The sequence below is a fragment of the Coregonus lavaretus genome, assembly GCF_964263955.1.
Source record: "Coregonus lavaretus genome assembly, chromosome: 4".
Taxonomy (NCBI): domain Eukaryota; kingdom Metazoa; phylum Chordata; class Actinopteri; order Salmoniformes; family Salmonidae; genus Coregonus; species Coregonus lavaretus.
In genome coordinates this window covers 1585413-1612306 of record NC_139991.1, presented here as the reverse complement: position 1 = coordinate 1612306, position 26894 = coordinate 1585413, and the positions used below count along the sequence as shown (strand labels likewise).

General features: G+C 45.8%; 1 protein-coding gene across 1 annotated transcript in view; it reads left to right on the top strand.

Moving 5' to 3' along the window:
* Positions 1–527: 527 nt before the first annotated feature.
* Positions 528–26894, top strand: part of LOC311128540 (thrombospondin type-1 domain-containing protein 4-like) — a gene marked incomplete at both ends in the record, with an annotated part of 40670 nt that continues 14303 nt past the window's right edge. Inside the window, 6 exons of the mRNA XM_084160731.1 lie at positions 528–556; positions 782–854; positions 2423–2805; positions 3336–3858; positions 5763–5865; positions 6956–7092. Of these exons, the coding sequence (XP_084016857.1) occupies positions 528–556; positions 782–854; positions 2423–2805; positions 3336–3858; positions 5763–5865; positions 6956–7092 (1248 nt within the window). The remainder of the gene's footprint in view (positions 557–781; positions 855–2422; positions 2806–3335; positions 3859–5762; positions 5866–6955; positions 7093–26894) is intronic.

Sequence of the window (26894 nt, the reverse complement as noted above, 5' to 3'; positions counted from 1 at the left end):
TAAATAGATATTGTGAATATTATTTATTTAATGACAATGGAACTTTCCAAACCTCACATGGAGTGGAATTGCACCAGTGTGCGACAAACAAAACAGATAGGTCTATGTTTAAGTGGAAGTGATCTTTGAACCCCCACATTCATCATACCAAGTGAGGTTTATTTTGAGAGATACATCACAGATTAGTTTTTACTAGGAGCACAGTGGTAAAAGTGTCACTGCAGTCCAGCCATCTCAAAATGGAGTTTCAGTGGGGGGCCACTCATTAGGACCAGGGTTAGGGTCAAGGGTCAACACACATGGTCAAGTGGACAGAAGCCATGTTCCCCTGAGTCAGGACCATGAGTCAGGACCTTCAGACAAACTGAGACACTAAAGAGCAGACTAGACACTGCATGTGGTCTTGAGGAGACAGCTTTGTGTTAAATATGATATTACTGCTTTATTGCTGTGTTATTAATGTCATTATGTCTGCAAATACAACATATCCCTTTTTTAGGTACTGTAGCCCTCAAAATCTAGGAGATATGAGGGAACTCTGTATCTGGTTTCTGAGGTGAGATATCACTTGTCACTTATTACAATCTGATCATCTTGGTGTACACTGAACAGACTCATCTAAAACATGTTGTATCACACTGCAGCTGCTGGTCATGCACTCTGCATGACTCAATTTCATAGTTTTGTTTTGATTGTCTCCATTTTAGATTACAATCATTTTTCTCTGTAAAAAAATGCTGTTAAATGTATTATAGCTCAGTATGCTATCTGTCACACACAGCGTTTCCATGCTTCTTCTGCTGCTGCTCAGGCCAAATCTCCTGGATTGCCATCTTACTACATACCACAGGAAGGTGAGTAGAGTGGCTGGGGGACAGCAGAGGGGAGCAGGGAGGGGGTTGAGTGCTGAGTGCGGGGGCACGGTATCTGTGTTTTAAAATGTGTGTGGTCTGTTTGACATCCCCAAGCCCAGGGTGACATACCTCCCTGGTGTGTTTGCAGCCTGAGAATCCATTTATCTCTCGCCTTTATCATCATCTCACGCCGGTTGGCACAGACTCACAGAATCTGAACTGCCAAAGAAAGCATGATCGTGTCTTCCGATCGTAACCGTAGCCAATTAGCACCCTCCAGTTCACAGAGGATGCATATCCTTTCAATTGCACAGGGGACGTTTATAGTGTCTGCTGCCATGATGTTATGTTATTGTTCAACCACAAATCCATTAAATACAACACTAGTCTATCCCGGCCCATGTAAACATGCAATCAGTCATTGAGGAAGGATGCCCCCAGGGGAATCTGACTTGGGTGTAAATCTGTTCACTCACAGGAGAGCAGCGGTGAAAAGACATTCGGGACCACATAGAGGATCATGCCTGCTGTCAGCAATACATCCCCTTCAACCTCAGTGCTATGAGAAATGAAGAGTGGCTTAGGGGAGGGAGGAAGGGAGGAAGGGAGGCTTAGGGTCGGGGAGGGAGGGAGGGAGAGAGAGAGAGAGAGAGAGAGAGAGAGAGAGAGAGAGAGAGAGAGAGAGAGAGAGAGAGAGAGAGAGAGAGAGAGAGAGAGAGAGAGAGAGAGAGAGAGAGATGGACCAAGATTTATAACTGTACTTTGTGGAGATTGTCGATGGACAGGCTAACTGTCCAATCACAGACAACTGTCTGACAGGGCATTCCTCTCTTGGAGAGAGTTTGTCTCTGTTGGCCCTGTGCGTTTCCAGGAGTCCAGCTGTTTGACCCATGGCTGACCCTGGAGATGACAGTGGAGTACAGTTACAAAGGCTGCAGCGAGGAGGGGGCCATGGTCTGAGTGATCTCTGAATAGCCCCATGTCGTTGACTGACAGGAGGATGGCTATCTGCCAACTCTCCCTACTATCCCTACCGTTTGGGTATTCTCTTACAGTCTTCTAAAGGCCAATGGGAGGCTGAGCCTTTACCATGTGCATGTGTAAGCTCACAGAGGACAGGATGAATGTAGACAAAGTGGCTCTTAAAGAGCTGGATTTCCTTCTTTGCGGCTCCTCGGGCATAGCTGGCTGGCGCAGGGTTGGCTGGCACAGGGTCCTGAGACAGAGAGTGCAGTGAAAGCCACTAAGGTGCTAATATGTCTCTGGCAGCGTTACACAGAGGGCTAGAGTCAACAGAGGGATACGCAGGTAGTCAGTACGGGATGGGAGAGTAACAGACAACCTCTAATCAGACAAATCTGGGCTTTATCCAACTTGAACAGAGGCTCATCTCATACACAGCAAGGGAGAGAGAAAACCGTTGTTGATGAATGATTTCTGGAAAGCCCCCTAATGTAATGATGTTATTTTGTTGCTTCTCTACTCTGCTCTCAAGTGGTGTCTGTGCCATGTTATCCATGCTGTGGGTGGTGTAGGGCTTTAACCCAGCATGTTGTGTCTTCCTGCAGGTTCCTCAAAGGGCAGAGCCCCAGCAGCAGGAGGCTGGAGGAGGGCAGGGTGGGGCCCCGGGCTCCTGGGGCTCCTGGGGGCCCTGGTCCTCCTGCTCCCGCTCCTGTGGGGGAGGGGTTCAGGAACAGACGCGACCCTGCCTACCCTCCTACACCACTTCCATGGGTGCAGCTGCCTACCCCTCCAGGCCGGGTGGCCACCACCCCCAGCACCCCAACCAGAACCCTGGCCATGTAGTGTCTGCCCGAAGACCCACTGTCCCGCTGCACCGCACCAACCCTGGGAGACCCCCACCCTACAATAGCAGCACCAGCCTGGCCAGCCGAGGGGAGCTGAGGGACCAGCAGAGAGACAGAGAGGCCCAGGCCCAGGCTGGACGCAGGTACTGTATCTATCACACCATACAGAAAGGGGCCTGTCTGTGTCTTTCAGTCTGGCCTGTGTTTAATGCCCTGCATGCTGAGCAGCCCAGTCTAAAAGTGTCTCTGTGGAGCTCCAGCCCACCCCAAGGTCCATTTGGACTCCCCTTCAGTGTAAAGCTATTCTTTTATGGATGGAGTCAATGGCTCGGCTTGTGCTTGGCGGGTTTGTGGCCTCCTTCCTGTGTGCTTGAGTTAAAAAGGTTTTAAATAAATAGAGCTGACAGTTGAGTAATGGGGGGCTGTTGACGTAGGAATCCAAGCCGCCAAACAAAAGCGGTCTCCGCTCGGCGCTTGCTTGCTGCCACTAATATCCATCCGCTTCTCAGAAGTAATTTGCACTTGTGATGTTTGTCTTTGACATTTTGTTTGACAGTCTTTGATAGTCCAGTCAACACATTTTGAATGTAAACAAGTGCCGTAAGTGGAGGCCATTTTACACAGACAATTTCCCCCTTTACCCATGTGTGTGTGTGTGTGTGTGTGTTTTCAGGAGGGGCAGTGACAGTCCCATCATTCCAGGGAAGTATGGCTATGGGAGGATGCCTTACGTTGTGTCTCTCCAGACAGACACAGGCCAGACGTCTGGGACTGGGACAGAGACAGGAACTGGTCGCTCCCACAGACAGAGACGCTCCCCGCTCTCTGACCCCAGCCCGTCAGCCACCAGGCACGGAGGCCACAGGCCAAACCCCTACCGTCCACCTTACAGCAACCCACATCTCCACAGCTACAGCCCAGTCCATCACCAGCCCCCAGCCTCCCAGCCCAGGGTTAACCCTAACCCTAACTCAAACCCTAACCTAGCCCCCCAGCCCAGGTCTAACTCTAATTCTAACCCACCCTGGTCCTCCTCACTCTACCAGCCCAGCCAGGGGCACCAACCTAGGCAGGAGCAGCAACACTCACCCAGCCGGGCCTCAGCAGCTCAGCAACCCTTTGGACGGCCCTACAACCCCCTGTCCACCTCCTCCTGTGTGGGAGAGCACAACCAGTACAAGATTTGCAACACCAATGTAAGAACGGCTTAGCCAGGAGGTGGCTATTTATCATGTACAGTGGGGAGAACAAGTATTTGATACACTGCCGACTTTGCAGGTTTTCCTACTTACAAAGCATGTAGAGGTCTGTAATTTTTATCATAGGTACACTTCAACTGTGAGAGACGGAATCTAAAACAAAAATCCAGAAAATCACATTGTATGATTTTTTAATAATTAATTTGCATTTTATTGCATGACATAAGTATTTGATCACCTACCAACCAGTAAGAATTCCGGCTCTCACAGACCTGTTAGTTTTTCTTTAAGAAGCCCTCCTGTTCTCCACTCATTACCTGTATTAACTGCACCTGTTTGAACTCGTTACCTGTATAAAAGACACCTGTCCACACACTCAATCAAACAGACTCCAACCTCTCCACAATGGCCAAGACAAGAGAGCTGTGTAAGGACATCAGGGATAAAATTGTAGACCTGCACAAGGCTAGGATGGGCTACAGGACAATAGGCAAGCAGCTTGGTGAGAAGGCAACAACTGTTGGCGCAATTATTAGAAAATGGAAGAAGTTCAAGATGACGGTCAATCACCCTCGGTCTGGGGCTCCATGCAAGATCTCACCTCGTGTGTCATCAATGATCATGAGGAAGGTGAGGGATCAGCCCAGAACTACACGGCAGGACCTGGTCAATGACCTGAAGAGAGCTGGGACCACAGTCTCAAAGAAAACCATTAGTAACACACTACGCCGTCATGGATTAAAATCCTGCAGCGCACGCAAGGTCCCCCTGCTCAAGCCAGCACATGTCCAGGCCCGTCTAAAGTTAGCCAATGACCATCTGGATGATCCAGAGGAGGAATGGGAGAAGGTCATGTGGTCTGATGAGACAAAAATAGAGCTTTTTGGTCTAAACTCCATTCGCCGTGTTTGGAGGAAGAAGAAGGATGAGTACAACCCCAAGAACACCATCCCAACCGTGAAGCATGGAGCGGGAAACATCATTCTTTGGGGATGCTTTTCTGCAAAGGGGACAGGACGACTGCACCGTATTGAGGGGAGGATGGATGGGGCCATGTATCGCGAGATCTTGGCCAACAACCTCCTTCCCTCAGTAAGAGCATTGAAGATGGGTCGTGGCTGGGTCTTCCAGCATGACAACGACCCAAAACACACAGCCAGGGCAACTAAGGAGTGGCTCCGTAAGAAGCATCTCAAGGTCCTGGAGTGGCCTAGCCAGTCTCCAGACCTGAAACCAATAGAAAATCTTTGGAGGGAGCTGAAAGTCCGTATTGCCCAGCGACAGCCCCGAAACCTGAAGGATCTGGAGAAGGTCTGTATGGAGGAGTGGGCCAAAATCCCTGCTGCAGTGTGTGCAAACCTGGTCAAGACCTACAGGAAACGTATGATCTCTGTAATTGCAAACAAAGGTTTCTGTACCAAATATTAAGTTCTGCTTTTCTGATGTATCAAATACTTATGTCATGCAATAAAATGCTAATTAATTACTTTAAAATCATACAATGTGATTTTCTGGATTTTTGTTTTAGATTCCGTCTCTCACAGTTGAAGTGTACTTATGATAAAAATTACAGACCTCTACATGCTTTGTAAGTAGGAAAACCTGCAAAATCGGCAGTGTATCAAATACTTGTTCTCCCCACTGTAGAAGTGATTGTTGTCATCACTTATGATCATTTATGAATTAATCCCTCACTGTTACCCACAGCTAAACAGCAAAATGAATCATGAAGGGTAAAAAATGGAGGCTAGTAAAGATGAGGTCTGTTGAGACAGATATAGTGGAGATGTTCGTGATCGTAGACTGGAATTTACCTTGGGGGAGAATGTGGCCATGTCTGAACTTAGTAGGCCGGGGGACACATATTCACTCTATTTCTATCTGTCTATATGTCTGTCCAGGCCTGTCCTCCAGCCAGTAGACACATCAGAGCGGTGCAGTGTTCTTCCTACAACAGCCATCCCTTCATGGGTCGACTGTACGAGTGGGAGCCTTTCAATGAAGGTATGGGTGGGTCTCGTCATGTTTTTCATATTGCCTTGGTGTTGGACAATATTATCCAAGCTGTGAGGTGATGTAAGCACCATACTATGTCACCTGTCTCTGCCATTTTGATGAATGTCCAGGTCTTATTGAGCTGCCAGAGAGCTTGGAGATTTTTACATTTACATTTTTAGTCATTTAGCAGACGCTCTTATCCAGAGCGACTTACAGTTAGTGAGTGCATACATTTTCATACTGGATCTAGGTGTCTTAAGTATCCAAGCAACAGTCAAAACACCTCAAGGATAGATCATTACTTTTAGGACACTAATGAACATTTTATGTTTTTCTTCTCTCTGTTGGAGTGAATTGCATTTACTACAGACGTATGACTAGATTAAAGCTAAAATAACTTCACTTTAGTTGATGTCAAGTTTGCTTGATACCTATCTCAAACACATGAACATGCAATTACAACACTTTTAGCAATAGCTGTCCTTGTAACCTCATTGGCTAATGCACAAAACATCTGAGTGAAGTCCCAGTGCAGGTGGATTACAAACCTGACGTTACATTCACCCCACTGACTGCCAACTCCCAGTCGTTTCCAGGTCTGGAGGGCATCTGCCTCCCTCCCACACAAGAGACACCACCCAGAGATCTGTGGTTCTATTTGGCACTAATGGATCACCAGAGAGGAGCAAAGAACCTGTTAACTTCCCTTGATCCCTTGGATTTATTAGGAATTTGGTTAGCTTTCCTTGAATCCCTAGTTGTTGCTTGGCATTACCTTTCACCACACAGCATTACTGTAGAAGGCACACAGCAAACATTGATTTACTCATCACTGATAATCACAGGGTAATTGCAAGGACGTGCCAGGATTTAGTCCACTCTTCGCATCAGTTGCTAGATGGCAGCATGGCTCAATGGAAGAAAACAACAATTACTGCACCACGCCACAATTCTAATGCAGCAGTCTACCCAGTTTGTCCACCTACATTGAACAATTTACATTTACAGCCCTGCCAGGCACCCTACCAGAGAGAGATAATGTTTTGTACTATTAAACCACATCAAATAATTCCTTTCTGTGTCTCCTCTGTCTCAGTTTCTGAGGACCACCATTGTGAGCTCAACTGTCGCGCGATCGGTTTCCGCTTCTACGTGCGTCAGTCGGACAGGGTCATCGATGGGACGCCGTGTGGCCAGAATGAGACTTCCATCTGTGTGGAGGGGAGGTGTCAGGTAGGACACTTAACTCATTTACCAGTGGCCTGGCCAGGCCCGTGGACTCCTCCCAAACCACTCAGAATAGAACAGAACAGTGACAGGATGGATGGAATCAGAGAAAATAAAATCTAAGTTTAATTCATTGAGATGAAATGTTGACATCATTCCACACAAACCTTCAAACACAAACAACCACGGCCCCAATAAAGTTCTCAAGATCAACTGCATCCAAATGCAAGAGACAGTACATTTTCTTAAATACATTTTATCAGTTATACATAACCAGCAGAGGGCAGCAGAATATAACACTGTTATCTGTCCATTAGGAGTGAAACAGAGGTCAGGTTGGGGTGACTGAGTTGACTGGGTTCTGAGTCCAGGATCTGGGATCTCAATGAAGGATCATGACGGACATATTTGTTCCCTTGACTTGATTTTTATATGCATCTCTAAACCACACCTGTGGCCAGAACTTGGAGAGACATAAGTCCCTGTGTAAACCTGTAAGTGCTATTGACTGGCTATGCGTCCAGTGTGCTGCTGGATACATTTTACTTCTTATTTCATTCAGGATTTAACTCTTAGAGATGTTTTTCCAATGTGATTTTAAGCCATAATTCTGAGTGAACCCTTTCCAAGTTGCGCTCTAGGAACTTGTGCTTGCCTCTGAGTCTCCCTTCAACCCAATTTGCAGCGCTTTCAACCACTTTTTTCCCCCCATGCACTGTAATCCAGCTGAGATCTTTACTATATTAAGATTTAATCAAGATAAAGAGTCCTTCTGATCTCATATTAGCTATGAGTAATTTCCACTTTTAAAACCAGTGAAATTGTGATTTATCACAGGGGCCAGTGTTCTCACAAGACCTCCAGCCCTCCAGCCCATATATCTCTGGGCAGTGTAGTGACTAGCTGACCCCATGGAGGGAGTGGTCTGCTTTTATGTGGCCGTGGTGGGATCCCACTCAGTATTCATGCAGCTGGGCTGTGGTCTGTGGGTGTGCTATGGACTGCAGACTGCACGGTACTGTACTCTACTATACTGTACTGCACTGTACTGAAGCTTATACTGTTGTGGTATGGACTGTAGGCTGCACTGGACTGGACTGTACTGGACTGTACATTACTGTACTCTACTATACTGTACTGGAATGTACTGAAGCTTATACTGTTGTGGTATCGACTGTAGTCTGCACTGTAGCTTATACTGTACTCCACTGTACTGTACTCTACTGTACTATACTGGACTGTACTGTACTGTACTCTACTGTAATGTACTCTACTGTATTGTACTCTACTGTACTGTAGCTTATACTCTACTGTACTGCACTGCAGTCAGTTGCCCAGTAGGTTTACCTGTGTATAACACAGTCCATCTCTGTCAATGGCGGACCCAGGATTTGAACCGACGCCAACGTCAACACCACTTACCCAGAAAGCCTAGGCATTTCCGACAGTGGTTTAGTACTTCCGACAGTAACTTCGCCATCTGCTACAAATTTGGAGCTAAATCAACCAGGGGCCATTCTTTACTCTCTCTCACTGCTAGGGAACGTATTGAGGCCTGATTTCTGTGTATACTCACCTAGGGAATGTATTCAGCAGGTCAGGGCACATCCCATAGTAGCAGTGAGATGCTGTCATAAATTATATTGGGGAGACCAAAGCAGACTGATGACATAGACACAGTAACATCTGCTTTTCCTGCCTTGGCCCTTTTTGCTTGCGTACAATAAAATCAAATCTCCCACTGTAACTGTAACCTAAGGCTCTATTTATTCTGCCCTCTGTGTGGAGCTAGAGTCAGTTTGCAGCAGGCATCTCTTTACTTTGTATGGTTAAACTTTGACTCTTATTTCGCAAGGTGTCTGCAGAGGGTTATGGCTGCATTCACTTTGAGCTCAATCAGATGTAGCCTATAGACATGTTGCATAGAGTAGAGCCCAGGTCTGTTTCTGCCAGGCCTTGTCTGTTTCATGTGGTTCTGCTCTACGGAAAGCAGACCTGTCCTGCACTGTGTGCTGAACTCTGTGTTACTGTGTTTATAAGCTCAGGGTGTCTGTGAGTGTGTGGGGTGATTTCTGAGTGTATGTGTGTTTATTTATGTGTACCACACACACACCAATAGATAAGTAGAGTTTCCCACTGCAGCTCCTGGAGAGCTTGGCATCCTGCCCACTCATACCCTTATAGCTCTACAGTCCTGAAGGCCCAAGCCTAAAGACACACTGTAGACACAGACAGGTTGGACCTAAATTAGGCTCAGTGACAATCCCTGTATTATTGCAGTAGATCATTTGTTCTCAATGATTTACCTGGCTAAATACAGGTTGAATAAATAAATAATGATCCACTACTCTTTCTATTAGTCGGGCTAAACACATGCGTTTTGTGTGGTCCATCCCATAACATGATAAACAACCTAGCTCTCAATCTGACCTCTGACCTAAGATGTCCCTGCATACCTGTGGGTCATGTTCCTGACCCACTTTGATGATATATCAGTCAGAACTTATAGCTCAATAAACACGGTGACATTTCCTGTAGGTCCATGTCTCAGAACTCATACTGTTAGTCAGGTAGTGAGTTGAGTCTCAGAATATTAGAGAATGTCAGAAAAACGGAACATCTTCTTTCTTCAAAATGGCCCTAGATAGTATGAAAAAAGGATTTGGCAGATATCCAGCAGTAGTCATAGGTTACAAATGTCAGTTAGCCTGCTTGTATTTGTCCCTATTAAGTCCCTGTGCTTACTGTGAGACAGGCAGGCTGCATCCTGAATGTAAGAGAGCTCAGTTGGCTAAACAGTTGGTCAGTGTTCTGTGTTTTCTTTGTGGTCAGAATCTTGCTTTCCTTTAAGATTGGTCTACCTAAAGCTGTGCTGCCTTGGCTCCAATGAGCCGCCTCAGTGCTGTGGAACTGGGTTATATGCACTGAACTCTTGGTTAAAAAGCTCAACATAACTGTGGAATCGCACTACACACTTGATTAGATAGCACAACATAAATAGTGAAATGAATGACATTGAATGGCTCTTGGCATGTGGCCCACTGTGATCTCCTACGGCTCGTAAGAACATTTACGGAATGGTGCCAGGTTTCATAGCAGCACTAGAACCATCCGGCATGGAGGTATTCTCAGAGCTAGAGAGACATCTATCTCTGTCAGTGAGAGAGTAGTAAACCATATTCTACTACCACAGTCCCTTTAGCTCAGTTGTTAGAGCATGGCACTTGCAACGCCAGGATGGTGGGTTTGATTCCCGGGGCCACCCATATGTAACATTGTATGCACGTATGACTATAAGTTGCTTTGGATAAAAGGCTCTGTTAAATGGCATAGATGTATTACATATATTACTTTAGCAGATTGAGAACACTAATAAGTTATTCTCTCTACACGGGTGCTTTAGTTTATGCTTTCCCTGGGATGCCTTAAATTCCACAGGGCTCACACACATCTCACTCAGATCCATGGCACAAATCCTCAAATCCACCCTTCTTGTCTGTTGGCTTCAGTAGCCCTAACCTACCACTTTTGTTACTGGACACGGTATCCATATGCTACTGTCTACTCTGGTTGAATTGGTGTGGTATTTCTACATAGAGTAGAGGAAAATCTTACATAGAGTGTAGGGATATCTCTATAGGTATTGTAAAGTGACAAATTAGTTATTTGGGGTCTTTGACAAGGAAACAAAGCGTAAGCAAAAAACAGAGAGAAGGAGCTGGAAGCTGCTCTTTTCATCAATATTACTGACAAAGATGGCTGCTGAAAAACTTTGTGGCTTCTTCTATGGCTTCCTGTATTTTCCTTGAAGAGAGAAATTAGGTCAGAACTGTTCGAACTTGTCATGATCCTCAGCGCATGTGCTACTGACTCTACCTACCAAGAAATTAGTTATTTCAGGTGCTGTTTCTCCCCTCTGTATAACACAACGAGGAAAAGCCTGTCCTCTGTAGAGGGCTATTACATTTTCCTACTTATATTATAGTCAGGATATCTCTACTTGTTAACAGATTTATGTCTTCATAAAGAGCCTTCATCATGAGAGTGATTACAATAGTAGTAGTGTAGTGTGCACTGTAAACTGTGTTTGACCGATGCATAGAGGCTAAACGAGGTCTCTTTAGGATACCCCTTTGTCTCTTAACAGTGGAAAGACAGAGCCCTACCTATGAATCATGAACTTAATGTGAAAGGCTTGGACCTTGTCACTGAATACAGTGCGCCTCATACTCGATCCAGGTTTTACCCAGATTTGAGCCATAGAAAACGTTGAATGTGGTTACACATTTCAGATGGATGCTAAAATAAAGCTCCTTTGATGGCTGGAATTCCACTGAGCTGCTCTTTCTCTTTATATGCCAAGGAAGTGCACTTGAGAAGGGTGTGTGTATTTTTAAAGGGCAATCTCTGATCACACACTTTTCTGCTGGCGGGTGATGTTGGGGCTGAAGATGGGGGGAAATATATCCTGGCTGGAGTGTTGTATTATTCCACCTCAATAGCTGGAGGGTGTGTTCTGAGTGCTCTGTGGATAATTAGGAGAGAAGGCTTTTACCCCGGCCACTGTAACGGTAACTTAATGAACCCCCCCCCAAAGCCTCAACATCCACTGTTGGTCATTCTGGTCAAGACTTTCACACATGTTAGACCTCTCTTTTTATTTTACATTTACTGTGTTTTTATTTAACACTGAGGATAGCGTGCTAGCCTAGGCCCTATACCCTTTACATAGCAGATGATCCTCCTATTCCTGCCTTTAAACTTTCTTTACACTAGTTAAAGAAACATTTCCCTGTAAATATATTCATAAAGAAGTGTCAATAGTACCGTATGGTTTCAAGCCAGGAGAGTATAAGGGTAAAATGACCTCTTAAAGGCTGAAAATAGTGTGGTTTCAACATGCTAACACAGGTCCCAGTGCTGACAGGGTAAAACCATAGACTCCTACTACTGTAATTCAGCGGTCTCTTCCCCAGATCCTTGTCTTCGCTGTCGAAGTCAGCTCTGCTGATCCAGATCCTCCACTGGTGTCTTTGCCAGTGCTCTGTCTCTGTTCCATATCTCACTCTCATTATGTGTGAGAGGCCAGGTTGTGTTCCTGTGTGAGTCTATGGGTCCGCCCTGCCCTGGGTCCTGGGTCAGGAGCTTGGCTGCCTGGCTGCCTGGCTGCCTGGCTGCCTGGCCGTTGCAGTGGCTGTGGCTCCCTCTCCTCCCCACCACAGTGCTGCTGTGGCTGGCCTGCATCCCTCTGCATCCCTCTGCATCCCTCTCTGCCAGGCTCACCCTAACACAGCCAAGCCTCCCCTCGCTCCCTGCAACAACTCCTCCACCGACCAACAGACAGCTGCATCTGTTTTAGGCATTCCCCGCGCGGGGAGCGACTGACTTGTTAAAAGGGGGATGAGAGGTTCTGAAATACGGCTGGCACAGACTGGTGGAGAGATCACAACACTGTCTCTCTCACGACAGGCCCCAGCTGCAGGCCCCAGCATATTATCCACCATTTTCTGGGTATGAAGAGGGACTTTAGTCAACAGAGCCTGGTCTTACATTTACATTGACATTTTAGTCATTTAGCAGATGCTCTAATCCAGTTAGTGCATTCATCTTAAAATAGCTAGGTGGGACAACCACATCTCAGACATAGTAAGTACATTTTTCCTCAATAAAGTAGCTATCAGCAAAGTCAGAGCTAGTAAGGGGGGAAAAAGTCAAGTGCGAGTGTTGGTTCACGAAGGGCTTTTTTAATTTACATATTTTTTTAAATATATATATTATTGAAAAAAATTGAGGAGGGGCTGCGAGTGGGGATGCTGTGGAATTATTTAAGATACTCTTTGAAGAGGTAGGTTTTCAAATGTTTTCAGAAAATGGGTAGGGACTCTGCTGTCCTAGCTTCAGGGGGAAGCTGGTTCCACCATTGAGGTGCCAGGACAGAGAAGAGCTTGGACTGGACTGAGCGGGAGCTGCCCTGCCCTCTCGTAGGGCAGGGAGGGCCAAGAGACCAGAGGTGGCAAGAACAGATTGCTCGGGTTGTAGGGTTTGAGCATAGCCTGAAGGTAGGAAGAGGCAGTTCCTCTTGCTGCTCCGTAGGCAAGTACCATTATCTTGTAGTAGATGCGAGCTTTGACTGAAAGCCAGTGGAGTGTGTGGAGAAGCGGTGTGATATGGGAGAACTTGGGAAGGTTGAACACCAGCTGGGCTGCAGCGTTCTGGATAAGTTGCAGGGGTTTGATGGCACAAGCGGCGAGACCAGCCAACAATGAGTTGCAGTAGTCCAGATGGCCTGGATTAGGACCTGCGCCGCTTCCTGTGTGAGGTAGGGTCATACTCTATGGATGTTGTAGAGCATGAACCTGCATGTGCGAGTCATTGCTTTGAGGTTTGCAGAAAACGACACGGTGTTGTCCAGGGTCACGCCAAGGTTACTTGCGCTCTGGGAGGGGGACACAGTGGAGTTGTCAACCTTGATGAAGAGGTCTTTGAACGGGCAGGCCTTCCCCGGGAGGAAGAGCAGCTCCGTCTTGTCAAGGTTGAGCTTGAGGTGGTGGGTTGACATTCAAGCTAAGATATCTGCAAGGCATGCAGAGATGCGTGTCGCCACCTGGGTGTCAGAAGTGGGGAAGGAGAAAAGTCATTGAGTGTCATCCGCATAGCAATGATAGGAGAAACCATGTGAGGATATGACGGAGCCGAGTGACTTGGTGTATAGAGAGAAGAGGAAAGGGTCTGGAAGCGAACCCTGGGGGACACCAGTAGTGAGAATACGTGGTGTAGACACAGATCCTCTCCACGTCACCTGGTAGGAGTGGCCTGCCAGGTAGGATGCAATCCAAGAGTGTGTAGAACCTGAGACACCCAGCCCTGAGAGGTGGCGAAGAGGATCTGATGGTTCACGGTGTCGAAGGCAGCGGATAGATCTAGGAGGATGAGAACAGAGGAGAGCGAGTCAGCTTTGGAAGTGCGGAGAGCCTCCATGACACAGAGAAGAGCAGTAATGGTTGAGTGACACGTCTTGAAGCCTGACTGGTTAGGGTCAAGAAGATAGTTCTGAGAGAGCGATAGAGTTGGTCAGAGACCGCACGCTCAAGTGTTTTGGAAAGAAAAGAAAGAAAGGACAGAGGAGTCGAGTGTTGGTTTCTTTAGGATGGGAGTGACTCGGGACATTTTGAAGTCAGAGGGGACGCAGCCAGTGGTCAGGGATGAGGGAAATGAAGAATGGGAGGTCTCCAGAGATGGTCTGGAGAAGGGAGGAGGGGATGGAGTCGAGCGGGCAGGTTGTCGGGATTTCATCTGGAGAGAGGGTAGAAAGAGGTCAAGGCATAGGGTAGTTCTGTGTGATTGGGACCAGTGGACTCAATAGGCTAACGGAATGAGAAGCGGATTTCGTCAACCTTCTTTTCAAAGTGGTTGACAAAGTCGTCCGGAGGGAGGTGGAGGTGGTGGAGGATTAAGGAGGGAGGAGATAGTGGAAAATAGTTTCCTAGGGTTAGAGGCAGAAGCTTGACATTTAGAGTGATAGAAAGTGGCTTTAGCAGCAGATACAGAGGAAGAGAAGGTAGAAAGGAGGGAGTGAAAGGACGATAGGTTGTCCGGACATGTCGTTTTCCTCTATTTTCGCTCAGCTGCCCGCAGCCTTGTTCTATAAGCTGTCAATGAGTCACGGAACAGGAGGGGAGGGCTGAGCCAGCCGGGAGGAACGGGGACAGTGCAAGTCATAGGATGTGGAACGGGAGGAATGTAGGGTCAAAGAGGCAGAATCCGGATACAGGAGGGAGAATGATTTAGCTGAAGGGAGAGATGATAGAATAGAAGAGGAGAGAATAGTGGGAGAGAGAGAGTGAAGTAGGGGCTGAATGGCTAGGGTTGGAGGACAGGGAGACAGAAAAGGAAACAAAGTAGTGATCAGAGACCTGGAGAGGGGTTGCAGTGAGATTAGTAGGCAAACAGCCTCTAGTAAAGATGGGGTCAAGCGTATTTCCTGCCTTATGAGTAGGAGGGGACTGGGAAAGGGTAAGGTCAAAAGAGGCAAGAAGAGGAAGAGAGAAATGAATCGAAGGCAGACGTCGGGAGGTTGAAGTCACCAGGTATGAAGAGCGGTGAGCCATCCTCAGGAAATGAGTTTATCAAGGTGTCAAGCTCATTCAGGAACTCTCCAAGGGTATCTGGTTGGTGATAGATGACAACAACGTTAAGCTTGAGTGGACAAGTGACAGTGACAGCATGGAATTCAAATGAGGTGATGAACACGTGAGAGAGGGAGAAAAGAGAACATCTCCACTTAGAAGAAATGTTTAGCCCTGTGCCACCATCGCGACGACTAGATGCTCTTGGACTATGAGAGAAAAGTAGTCAGATGAAGAGAGAGCAGCTGGAGTAGCAGTGTTCTCTGGGGTGATGCAAGTCTCCGTCAGGGCCAAAAACTCAAGGGACTTACATAGTTGCCAAAGCAAGAGCAAAATGAGATAATCTGAAAATAACTAGGTAAGATACTCAAGTGAGCCTAGTGGTGTGGAGCCTTCCTCTCTTTCCTTTGTCGAACAACTCGGCACAACAACTCGGCAGAACCGTCTTTGTTTCGGCGACAGCCTTAGTTTTGCGACGAGACCGCCGCTGACACAAACGCCGCTTACACGACCGCCGCTTACAGCTGCAACTGAGAAAACAGGGGAGACTGAAGTACTAATACTAATTGCTAATTGCCTTGCAAAGGTGAAAAGCACATCTCTCTGTACTAATTGCTGATTGCCTAGGAAAGGAGAAACCACTCCCCTGCCAATATAGCCATTGATTACCAAAACAACAACAGTCACAAATTGCCCTGCCCCTTAATCCTGGTTGATATGTCAACAATCATCTGCAAGTTATGAGCAGTCAGCAGTTCACACACCAAGTAGGCTACTGGGAAGACAGGCAGCACTTAAAGTAGATGGCCCTAGCTAGCAAAAAGACAGTACTAGACAACAGCAGATAAAGACAGAAATTATACTTAACACTCTTGGAGATATCAGGAGTCTTCTAGCTATAGAATAAAGCACACTGAGATGGAGCCTGAGAAGCTGGTTATATACTTAGAAAAGAGTTGAAATCACTCTCCCCTCCAATACAGCCACTGATTACCAAAACAACAACAGTCAGTGATTGGGCGAGTTAGTATACATGCTGTAAATAATTCCCAATAGGACAGACAACGTGTGAATCAGTGAAATATAGCATGTAGCTCGTTCTTTCACTGGAGAATGCCATGCATGTTAAAGTAGAGGTGTTACTGTACAGTATATGGTTTAGGCTTCCAGGATGAGAAGGAGATGATAGTTGAAGGGGCGAAACCTAACTTCCACTTAAATCACATTTTAGTCATGCATTGATGTCAATGGGAGACTAAGTGAACATTTGATTTAAGCAGAAGTTAGGATTCTCCCGTAAGTGTGTCCTCTCAGCCTCCCTGGTCCCGTTCAGCCCTGGTCCACCTGTTTAGTCCCGGGTGACTGGCCTGTAATGTGCCGGCTAGATCTGTGGGTCAGACTTCTGCTGACCAATCCTTAGGGGTTGAGCACAGAGCTCATAAAGGGTGTGTCTCGAGACAGGGGAGCCTTTGACCCTCTGAAGAGGGGCACGTTAAATCCTTCACACTGTGAACAGAAAGTGTCTGCTTTCAATAGGACCCACATTTGATGCATTTCCAACACTCTGTTAGTTCCGGTCTCCACCTCCTATTTTTTACATTTAGTAGGAAGACTAATTTCCTCTGAATACAATAAATGCATTTTTGCTCTGTGTCCCTGAAGTCTGAGATGTTTTCCCTGTTTGATGCTTTGTCTGGTGGATAAAGTTAGATAGACTATTTACTCTAAACACAGTACACTGTACAAAATTATGTATATTTGATATTTCCATCATGATTCAATTTTGACATAAATAATACGGTAATTTACATGTATCTCCAACAAAGGGCCGAACCATTTGGACTAATCCATTTGCTGACTGCTTACTGTCTGTGACGGTCTGGCTTGGCTGTACGATGGTCTGGCTTGACTTTCTTATTTATTTAATTTTTTTGTGTATTTTACCCCCTTTTTCTCCCCAATTTCGATCTTGTCTCATCACTGCAACTCCCCAACGGCCTCGGGAGAGGCGAAGGTCGAGCCATGCATCCTCCGAAACATGACCCGCCAAACTGCGCTTCTTAACACCCACTAGCTGCACCAATGTGTCGGAGGAAACACTGTTCAACTGACGACCGAAGTCAATGCAGTGCCTTAGACCGCTGCGCCACTCGTGAGGCCCTGGCTTTCTAATAGAGACGCAGGCTGTCTGTCCAGGCTTCTCCACAGTGTGAAACATCCCCTGGTCTCTACGGCCTTCGCGGCCCCCGGACCTCCATGCTCATCTCCTGCCCCTGGTGATCAGCTGAAATATATGGCTCCTTTGTACTATGGGAGCTGTCAGCTCCACTGAGCTTGAACAAGCCATACAGGAGTGCAAGATAGGCCTGAACCTCTGGGGACAGGTAGTGGAGCAGAACAGAACACAGCCAAGGTAGTGTTAAAGACTCTCTGACTGCTGTTGCTTCCTCTGCCAGGTTCAAACGAGTGCTAAACTGTCACTTTGGACTGAAACAGTATCTTTAACAGTACAGTACAGGGCAGGTTATATACTACCACTCTCTCAACAGTCTTCGTTTATGAGTCAATAGAAAAAATCAAACTCTCTTTTTACGTTTTCTGGGAGACTGACCAAGGATGGTGAACTCCTCTAGTGATTGGTTTACCTGGTATCCTGTGGTGATTGTTGTTCACTATACCATAGCCTAAGTAATATTATAGTTTTCTGTGTGGTTATGGGCCATAGTGCAGCCATACCTGAGAGGGGAACAGATTTATGAGGGGACTCTATAGGGTCATACAGTGTTATTCTATACATTCAGTCAGCAGCCACACACACTGACTGACTGCTGTTGACAGTGATTGGATTGGCTGTTGTCTGGGTGGTTGTCAATGTCAATTGAAGAGCTAGTTGAATGGATTTGAAGCTTCAAGTTAGTTTCATCTGAAGGCTATTCAATGAGTGGTCAAGGTTCGCTGAATGGCAGGAATTTATGGTCATTTGAGAGGGAGATTCAGTGTGTGTGCGTGTGTGTGAGCGCACACAACAGTGCAAGTGCATGTTTGAGCGTGCATGTGTTTGTGTGTGCCGCATGTGTGTGGAAAAAGGGGGTAAGTGCATTGGTACGTACTTGTCGTGTCTAAGTGTCATCAGTGCTGCAGGTGGGCTGCCCCCTGAGGTCAACCTGGTCATAAATGATCACCTTATCTTTGTCTCCTAACAACTTCATTACCATCAGACTATTAGCAGGTGTGTCAAGCAGGAAAGAACCAGCATACAACCAGGATCAGTTTTCCCACAGAGCTTATATCCCAAATGGTACCCTATTACCTATATATCCCTATGGTCTCTGGTCAAAAGTAGTGCACTATAAAGGGAATAGGGTGCCATTTGGGATGCATCTCTCTATCAGTCAGTCAGTCACAGTCCCATGCCCCACAATGTACCTCCAGTGATAATGTAGCATACCGTGGATCTCCATACCCCTGTCCTCCCCACAGGATGACCCTGTTATTCACAGACAGCTGGCTTTATGAGCCAAACAGGCCAAATAATCAATAGTGATCGCAGCTATGTTCCCCGATCCCTAACCTCACCTCCACCACACCCCTCATTATCCTAACACTCTCACTGTTTTATTCATTAGCAACCCACTCTCTCTGCCTTCCTTAGTCAAAGACATTGCTCGAAGGAAACAATCAAGGGACCTACATGCCTGGCCTTGCTGCAGCTAATATGTATCCCAGATGCACAAAAATCTCATTTTTTCTCTCATTCTGCTCTACTGCTCGATCTTCGAACTGTGGTCTTCCTGACACAGTCAACTCCAATAGGTCTTTTTAATGTACATGCAGTTAATGTTTGGGTTTTGGGTTGAAATGTATGGTAATATGTAGATTAAAAAAATTAAATATAAGACAGATTGAATTGAAATCCAGAGTAGTGTTTCGTTAGAGAATAGTTTTTGAAAATGTCTGCTCGAATCACCAGGATGTAAAAAAAATTGTCCAAGTCATGCTTACATCGTACTTTAAGACATTATGGAAATATGACAGTAAATGGGAAGCAAACATGAATACACTCATTGTATGAATACCGTACAGTAATGGTGAGACCACCTGATGCTGTAGGCTAGTGCATGTCTCTGGTGTGTGTGGATGTGTGTGGGTAGGAGACATTGGGAGCCAAGGCTGCTGACCTGACCCATATGTTGAAGGAAACACAACTCCAACCAGAACCAGGACATGCTTTACTTTTCAGTCTGTCTGATCCAGCAGGTCCCAGCAGCCGGCCTCGGGGCGTTAAGCGGTACTGTTCAATATCTGTCCAGATTAGTATACAGTATATCAGGAGAGCATTAGTAGCTGATGTGTCTGAGATTATAGAGATAGACATGCTGTTGAAAAGCTCTCTTCCCAATACACTACATTCCCTGTAAACATGTGTGCAGCTGTTATGTGTTGCTGCAGAGAGGCTGCTCATTCACTGGCTGTCAGTCAGTCTGCCTCTGGGGAGAGAGAGAGAGAGAGAGAGAGAGAGAGAGAGAGAGAGAGAGAGAGAGAGAGAGAGAGAGAGAGAGAGAGAGAGAGAGAGAGAGAGAGAGAGAGAGAGAGAGAGAGAGAGAGAGAGAGAGAGAGAGAGAGAGAGAGAGAGAGAGAGAGAGAGAGAGAGAGAGAGAGAGCGAGAGAGAGAGAGAGAGAGAGAGAGAGAGAGAGAGAGAGAGACACAAACAGACCCCACAGAGCCCCAGGACAACAACACAATTAGACCCAACCAAATCATGAGAAAACAAAAAGAGAATTACTTGACACATTGGACAGAATTAACAAAAAAACAGAGCAAACTAGAATGCTATTTGGCTCTAAACAGAGAGTACACAGTGGCAGAATACCTGACCACTGTGACTGACCCAAACTTAAGGAAAGCTTTGACTATGTACAGACTCAGTGAGCATAGCCTTGCTATTGAGAAAGACAGCCGTAGGCAGACCTGGCTCTCAAGAGAAGACAGGCTATGTGCACATTGCCCACAAAATTAGGTGGAAACTGAGCTGCACTTCCTAACCTCCTGCCAAATGTATGACCATATTAGAGACACATATTTCCCTCAGATTACAGAGATCCACAAAGAATTTGAAAACAAACCCAATTTTGATAAACTCCCTTATCTACTGGGTGAAAAACCACAGTGTGCCATCACAGCAGCAAGATTTGTGACCTGTTGCCACAAGAAAAGGGCAACCTTAAATTGAAATTGAATTGAATTGAGAGAGAGAGAGAGAGAGAGAGAGAGAGAGAGAGTGGGGAAAGACTAGAGAGTGCCAGCAGAAGCCAAGCCAAGTCCAGGTGTTGAGACGCCACTCTCTAAACTTTCTGTATTTTTGTCTGTCCTGGATGCCTTTGCTTGCCGCTGGGAAAGATTTACACACAATTGGAGATGTAATGGATTTAGATGCACATGTGGCCTAAGGAAGAGGGTGTGTCCACTAAAAGCCTGCTGGAAGTAGATTGGAGAGTGCAGACCTCTCTCTCTCTCTCTCTCTCTCATAGCCCAGCTGAAATACAGAATTGAAGTGGATACAGTAGTATGCTGCATGTGCCTGTTGTGGTCTCCCTATACTGCTTTAAAATAGGAAAATATTACATTATCTCATGGTTAAGTGAACATGGCTGCAAAAATGCTCTTTGTCTACAAATCAAATACAGCCACAATGCCCTGATGCACCCACTATGGTCATATACTTTTATGTGAAAACCAACTGTCATAGTCTGATGAAGAGCGCACTCCTAACTTCAGTGTGTCCTGATGAATTAGGGTTTAATGTTGTGGAAACAATGGTGCAGCAATAGGAAAACCATATGATGAGTTCAGGCTTTTTGGCTCCGGCTTTTTTACTTCCAGCCTTCCTTGCGACGTGGCAATTAAGTGCTTGAGTATGCTTGTATAAGAGAGAGTGCAAAGGGATCATATTGTTGCAGAGTTTGTGGTTTCTCCAGGTTTAAGAATATGAAATGTTGTCCGTAGTGTGTCTATTTCCTTGTTAGAATGCCCACTTGACCTAAAAGTATTTGGGGCTGTTATGTTACTTTTCTTTGGCTGTCTGCTGTGTTCCATTGTCAGTGGTCTAGATTACAATGCAATGGTATTCTATCAAGTCCTACTAAAGAATGCTCAGCAAAGGTATCCAGTTGAGTTGTCTCACCAACACCTGTCCATTGTTGCCCACACAGTAGGAGGCTTCATGTTCCACTTCATTCTTGTCTCCTCTCCTCACTTCTCTCTCTCTCTCTCTCTCTCTCTCTCTCTCTCTCTCTCTCTCTCTCTCTCTCTCTCTCTCTCTCCCTCTCTCCTATCTCTCTCTCTCTCTCTCTCTCTCTCTCTCTCTCTCTCTCTCTCTCCCCTCACTTTTCCTCTTAAATGCCCCAGCCTCCACAGATACGCCTCCTCCAGCTCAGTTTACAAGGCTGTGCATAGAGATCAGCACAGTAGTGGTTTTGGCGTTCACTGCGCTACAGAGGCAAGGCAAAACAGCCAGGAGCAGCTACCGTTTTGTACTGGACCTGTCTGAATGCATGACTGAGAGCTGCTGGTCAATAGTTCTTGGCCACATGAGAGAATGCTATCAGGTCTGGCTCTTCTGCTGCTTGTCTGCCTCCTCCACATGCGTGTGACTGCGCAGGGGAACCCGTGGTCACAGGTAAGACTAAAAACCATACCATGGTCTTACTATGGACCCTCTCTGCTTTTCCACAGGTTGGGCTGAGACCGACTGTCTGGGACTGGCTACTCATCGCTCCAGTCCCAGGACCTCTAGACGTCCCAAACAGACATAAGAGGGACTCCCTCTAAAGCTATGACCTGTATAAACCTGTATTATGAATGTAATTAGCCTGTTTAGCCCGGTGTTCTTCTTAAGTATTTCTTGAGCTGCTGAACTGTAAGTTGATAGTCTGATTCTAGTAGATAGGTTAAGTTATAAGTTACTTCATGTCATGGCTATGAATGCAGATTATAGATCAAGAGGAGGAAGTAGGGATCAGATGAGGTATTTACTGTGTGACTGTTTTCACTGTTAAGCAGCTTTGGCAGTCTGTTCTGTTTACTCTCTAGCGCATATAAGGCAGGCTGTTACATAGTTATAAAGGACAGTGTCCTACAAAGTTGTACTTAGTATAACTGTGGAAACTCGAAAGGGGGATGAGTGTCGTCCTAAATTAGCCTGTCTGGCTTGTCATAGGGCATAGCTTGGCACAGCTCTGTGTGTGTGTAGATGAATGACTACATGGCTGTGACAGCACTGTGATACTGCTGCAGAGAGGTGATATACAGTTATAGAAATAGGATGTCTCATTCTAGTTCTGTGTACAGTATCCTGGTTTGATCTGTTCATCATATACCTTGATGAAAGTCATTGTGACCAACATGTTGCATGTGAATGAATGAAGGAGTCCATGCAGCCGGTTTGCTTTGTCTTCTCCTAAACATCTCTGTAAAAATAAGTGACGTCAGGCGAAGCAGCAGTTTGTCATTTGGCAGCTGTTGAGATTGGTGTTTTAGAGAATGATTGCACAGGATTAAGTGTTCCCTCAATTTTTTTTAAATTGTACCTTTATTTAACTAGGCAAGTCAGTTAAGAACAAATGCTTATTTACAATGACGTCCTACACCGGCCAAACCCGGACGACGCAGGGCCAATTGTGCGCCGCCCTATGGGACTCCCAATCACGGCCGGATGTGATACAGCCTGGAATCCAACCAGGGGGTCTGTAGTGACGCCTCAAGCACTGAGATGCAAACTCTCACTATAGGGCACCTTTAATTTCTACATGTAAACATGTAGGTGTGTCCTTAAGTTGTCCCTTACCCTGTATTTGGTCACTTGCTGGTTTTTGTTAATCCATTCATTATGTTCCCAACACAGAGCCTCTACAAACAGATAATGATGTCAGAGGAAACCCTCAGTGTTTTAAAGGCTGTAGAATCAACACGGTTTGTGCTATTTCAGAGACATTTACAAGCAGTGGGCATTTATGAGGCTTCTGTGCCCTTGGCCTGAGGCCTCAGGTTGGGAGAGAGGTTTGAGAAGTTTGTGGGGTACGTGAGGCCTCTTTACTGTTGAGAAAACATCCCCCAGTCATGACCAGTATATGTCACTCTACTCTTCACTGTTGAGGACCCCACTCATATCCGGGGCAAAAAAAGTATTTGAGTAACTATAGCTTGTTGCCATACTGTTTTACCATGTTATTACCACTTTGTCCTGTATTGTATCTCGTGCTGATGTACAGTAGCCCTACTTCTCTCAGTGGGAAGAGTTATCCCCACAGTTCAGTCATTATTCCTGGTTGTTTTGGATACCCGCTTGGGGTTTGACACATGTAATGATTGATGTTGGGAAACGCCATGTAGTGGGAAAGAACCCATGAGTTATCACTGTGTGGTCCAAGAAGACCAAGAGTTTGTGCTTCTTTTAGTGGTTACAAGCTCAGATTATTGCCTTGGCTTGGTTGGCTTCCCAACATATCCATGATACAAGTTCCAGAGATGAAATTAGAGGAAAAGTCTGTGATTCTTGAAAGTATGTCTTCCATTCTTCCATTTACAGATGGATTGTGATGGTCCATTTGTCTATTTAATTTTGTTAAGCAAAATGTTTTAAAAAGTGCACACGCATGAAAATGTTATAGGACATAAATATATTTTCTAGTTCTTTGTTGAAGGCTGCCAATTTTCCCTCTCTTCTGTCATAGCAGCCAGAATGGCCATATTTCCTAATCTCCTTTTAATGCTGCAATCTGATATGGAAATGTCAATTGGTATTGCAAGTTGTACAGTACCATAACAGGTCTAAAACTATTCATTGGGAGCTGCCCTTGAATGTCTGATGGATGTACCTTACAAAGTGACTTCATCATACTGTATGCAAGTGAAAATCACCTTTCACCTTGTGATCACTGAGCAGTCCCCAGCACTACAGTAGCCTACCTTCACCACAGCTGCAGATGTTTTTCCAGTGCTGACTGTGTTAAAGGCAGTGTGTGTCGTTAGCGACCTCACCCTCATTAAACACTGTTCTGATAAAGGAGCTTCTAAAGGGAAGGTAGAAAGGAACACAGCATCTCACCATGTGGGAGACAGATGCTTGTGGCCTACGCCACCGCCAACGTCTGACCACATGCACTTCACATGGACCGACCGACCCAACGGAGGGGGTGGGTTGTCATGCCATACTATGTTACACTGGATTCTGTGTGAGAATTGAAATAGGAATCAGTGGTAAAACACAGACAGACACTATTATATGGGACATGTGACTCTGTATTTTCTAAAGCTATACAGGATGCCAGTATGGTCCTATTCTTAAAGATGGCCAGTGTTTCAACTCAGCAGGTCCAATATTCAGTGTTCACAGGGTTTGCATTAGTCCTAACAATTTAAAAGGTGATGGAATTGAGCATTTTGTTATTTTGTTATCACATTTACTTTATACCTGTATTGTGAATACCATTCAACAACATCAGCAGCATTGGAACACCTTTGGTCAGAAGTTGAGCTCATTAGACAGTAAGTAGAGTGAGCCTCTGTTCTGAATCCCTGCCTGCCTGCCTGCCTGCCTGCCTGCCTGACTGACTGCCTGCCTGCCTGCCTGACTGCCTGCCTGACTGCCTGACTGTCTGCCTGCCTGCCTGCTGTGGTAGAGAGCACCACCACCTCATTGTGCTGTAGTGTTTAAACAGACAGGAAGGAAAGCGTACATGGACGGAGATTAAATTAAATGAATGGAATGACTGACACATAGCTGAGGTTTGCTGCCCTCTCTAAAGCCAAGCCACACCGCTTCCTGACATCCTGACACCAACTCCCAGGGCTGCCTGCCTGGGAGACTCAGCGGTAGCTGGCTGGCGTACTGTACATACACCGACCCCATATGATACGACTATGGCATGTCTAACTTCAAGTCTACACCAAGCCCATATGAGACTGTACCACTATAGCATGTCTAGCTTGGGAGACTGACAGGATGTCAGGGTGAGAGCACTTCTAGCCATTCACATCCCAGTCAAGGAAGGTTAGAGGAAGCTCTCTTTACTTTCCTTGACCACAGTGCCTCTGTGATTTCAAACCAGGCAGACAGTGAAGGCATCCTCAGTGAGTGGGTAGGTACAGTGGGGAAAACAAGTATTTAGTCAGCCACCAATTGTGCAAGTTCTCCCACTTAAAAAGATGAGAGAGGCCTGTAATTTTCATCATAGGTACACGTCAACTATGACAGACACAATGATAAAAAAAAAATCCAGAAAATCACATTGTAGGATTTTTAATGAATTTATTTGCAAATTATGGTGGAAAATAAGTATTTGGTCAATAACAAAAGTTTCTCAATACTTTGTTATATACCCTTTGTTGGCAATGACACAGGTCAAACGTTTTCTGTAAGTCTTCACAAGGTTTTCACACACTGTTGCTGGTATTTTGGCCCATTCCTCCATGCAGATCTCATCTAGAGCAGTGATGTTTTGGGGCTGTCGCTGACTTTCAACTCCCTCCAAAGATTTTCTATGGGGTTGAGATCTGGAGACTGGCTAGGCCACTCCAGGACCTTGAAATGCTTCTTACGAAGCCACTCCTTCGTTGCCCGGGCGGTGTGTTTGGGATCATTGTCATGCTGAAAGACCCAGCCACGTTTCATCTTCAATGCCCTTGCTGATGGAAGGAGGTTTTCACTCAAAATCTCACGATACATGGCCCCATTCATTCTTTCCTTTACACGGATCAGTCGTCCTGGTCCCTTTGCAGAAAAACAGCCCCAAAGCATGATGTTTCCACCCCCATGCTTCACAGTAGGTATGGTGTTCTTTGGATGCAACTCAGCATTCTTTGTCCTCCAAACACGACGAGTTGAGTTTTTACCAAAAAGTTCTATTTTGGTTTCATCTGACCATATGACATTCTCCCAATCCTCTTCTGGATCATCCAAATGCACTCTAGCAAACTTCAGACGGGCCTGGACATGTACTGGCTTAAGCAGGGGGACACATCTGTCACTGCAGGATTTGAGTCCCTGGCGGCGTAGTGTGTTACTGATGGTAGGCTTTGTTACTTTGGTCCCAGCTCTCTGCAGGTCATTCACTAGGTCCCCCCGTGTGGTTCTGGGATTTTTGCTCACCGTTCTTGTGATCATTTTGACCCCACGGGGTGAGATCTTGCGTGGAGCCCCAGATCGAGGGAGATTATCAGTGGTCTTGTATGTCTTCCATTTCCTAATAATTGCTCCCACAGTTGATTTCTTCAAACCAAGCTGCTTACCTATTGCAGATTCAGTCTTCCCAGCCTGGTGCAGGTCTACAATTTTGTTTCTGGTGTCCTTTGACAGCTCTTTGGTCTTGGCCATAGTGGAGTTTGGAGTGTGACTGTTTGAGGTTGTGGACAGGTGTCTTTTATACTGATAACAAGTTCAAACAGGTGCCATTAATACAGGTAACGAGTGGAGGACAGAGGAGCCTCTTAAAGAAGAAGTTACAGGTCTGTGAGAGCCAGAAATGTTGCTTGTTTGTAGGTGACCAAATACTTATTTTCCACCATAATTTGCAAATAAATTCATTAAAAATCCTACAATGTGATTTTCTTTTCTCAATTTGTCTGTCATAGTTGACGTGTACCTATGATGAAAATTACAGGCCTCTCTCATCTTTTTAAGTAGG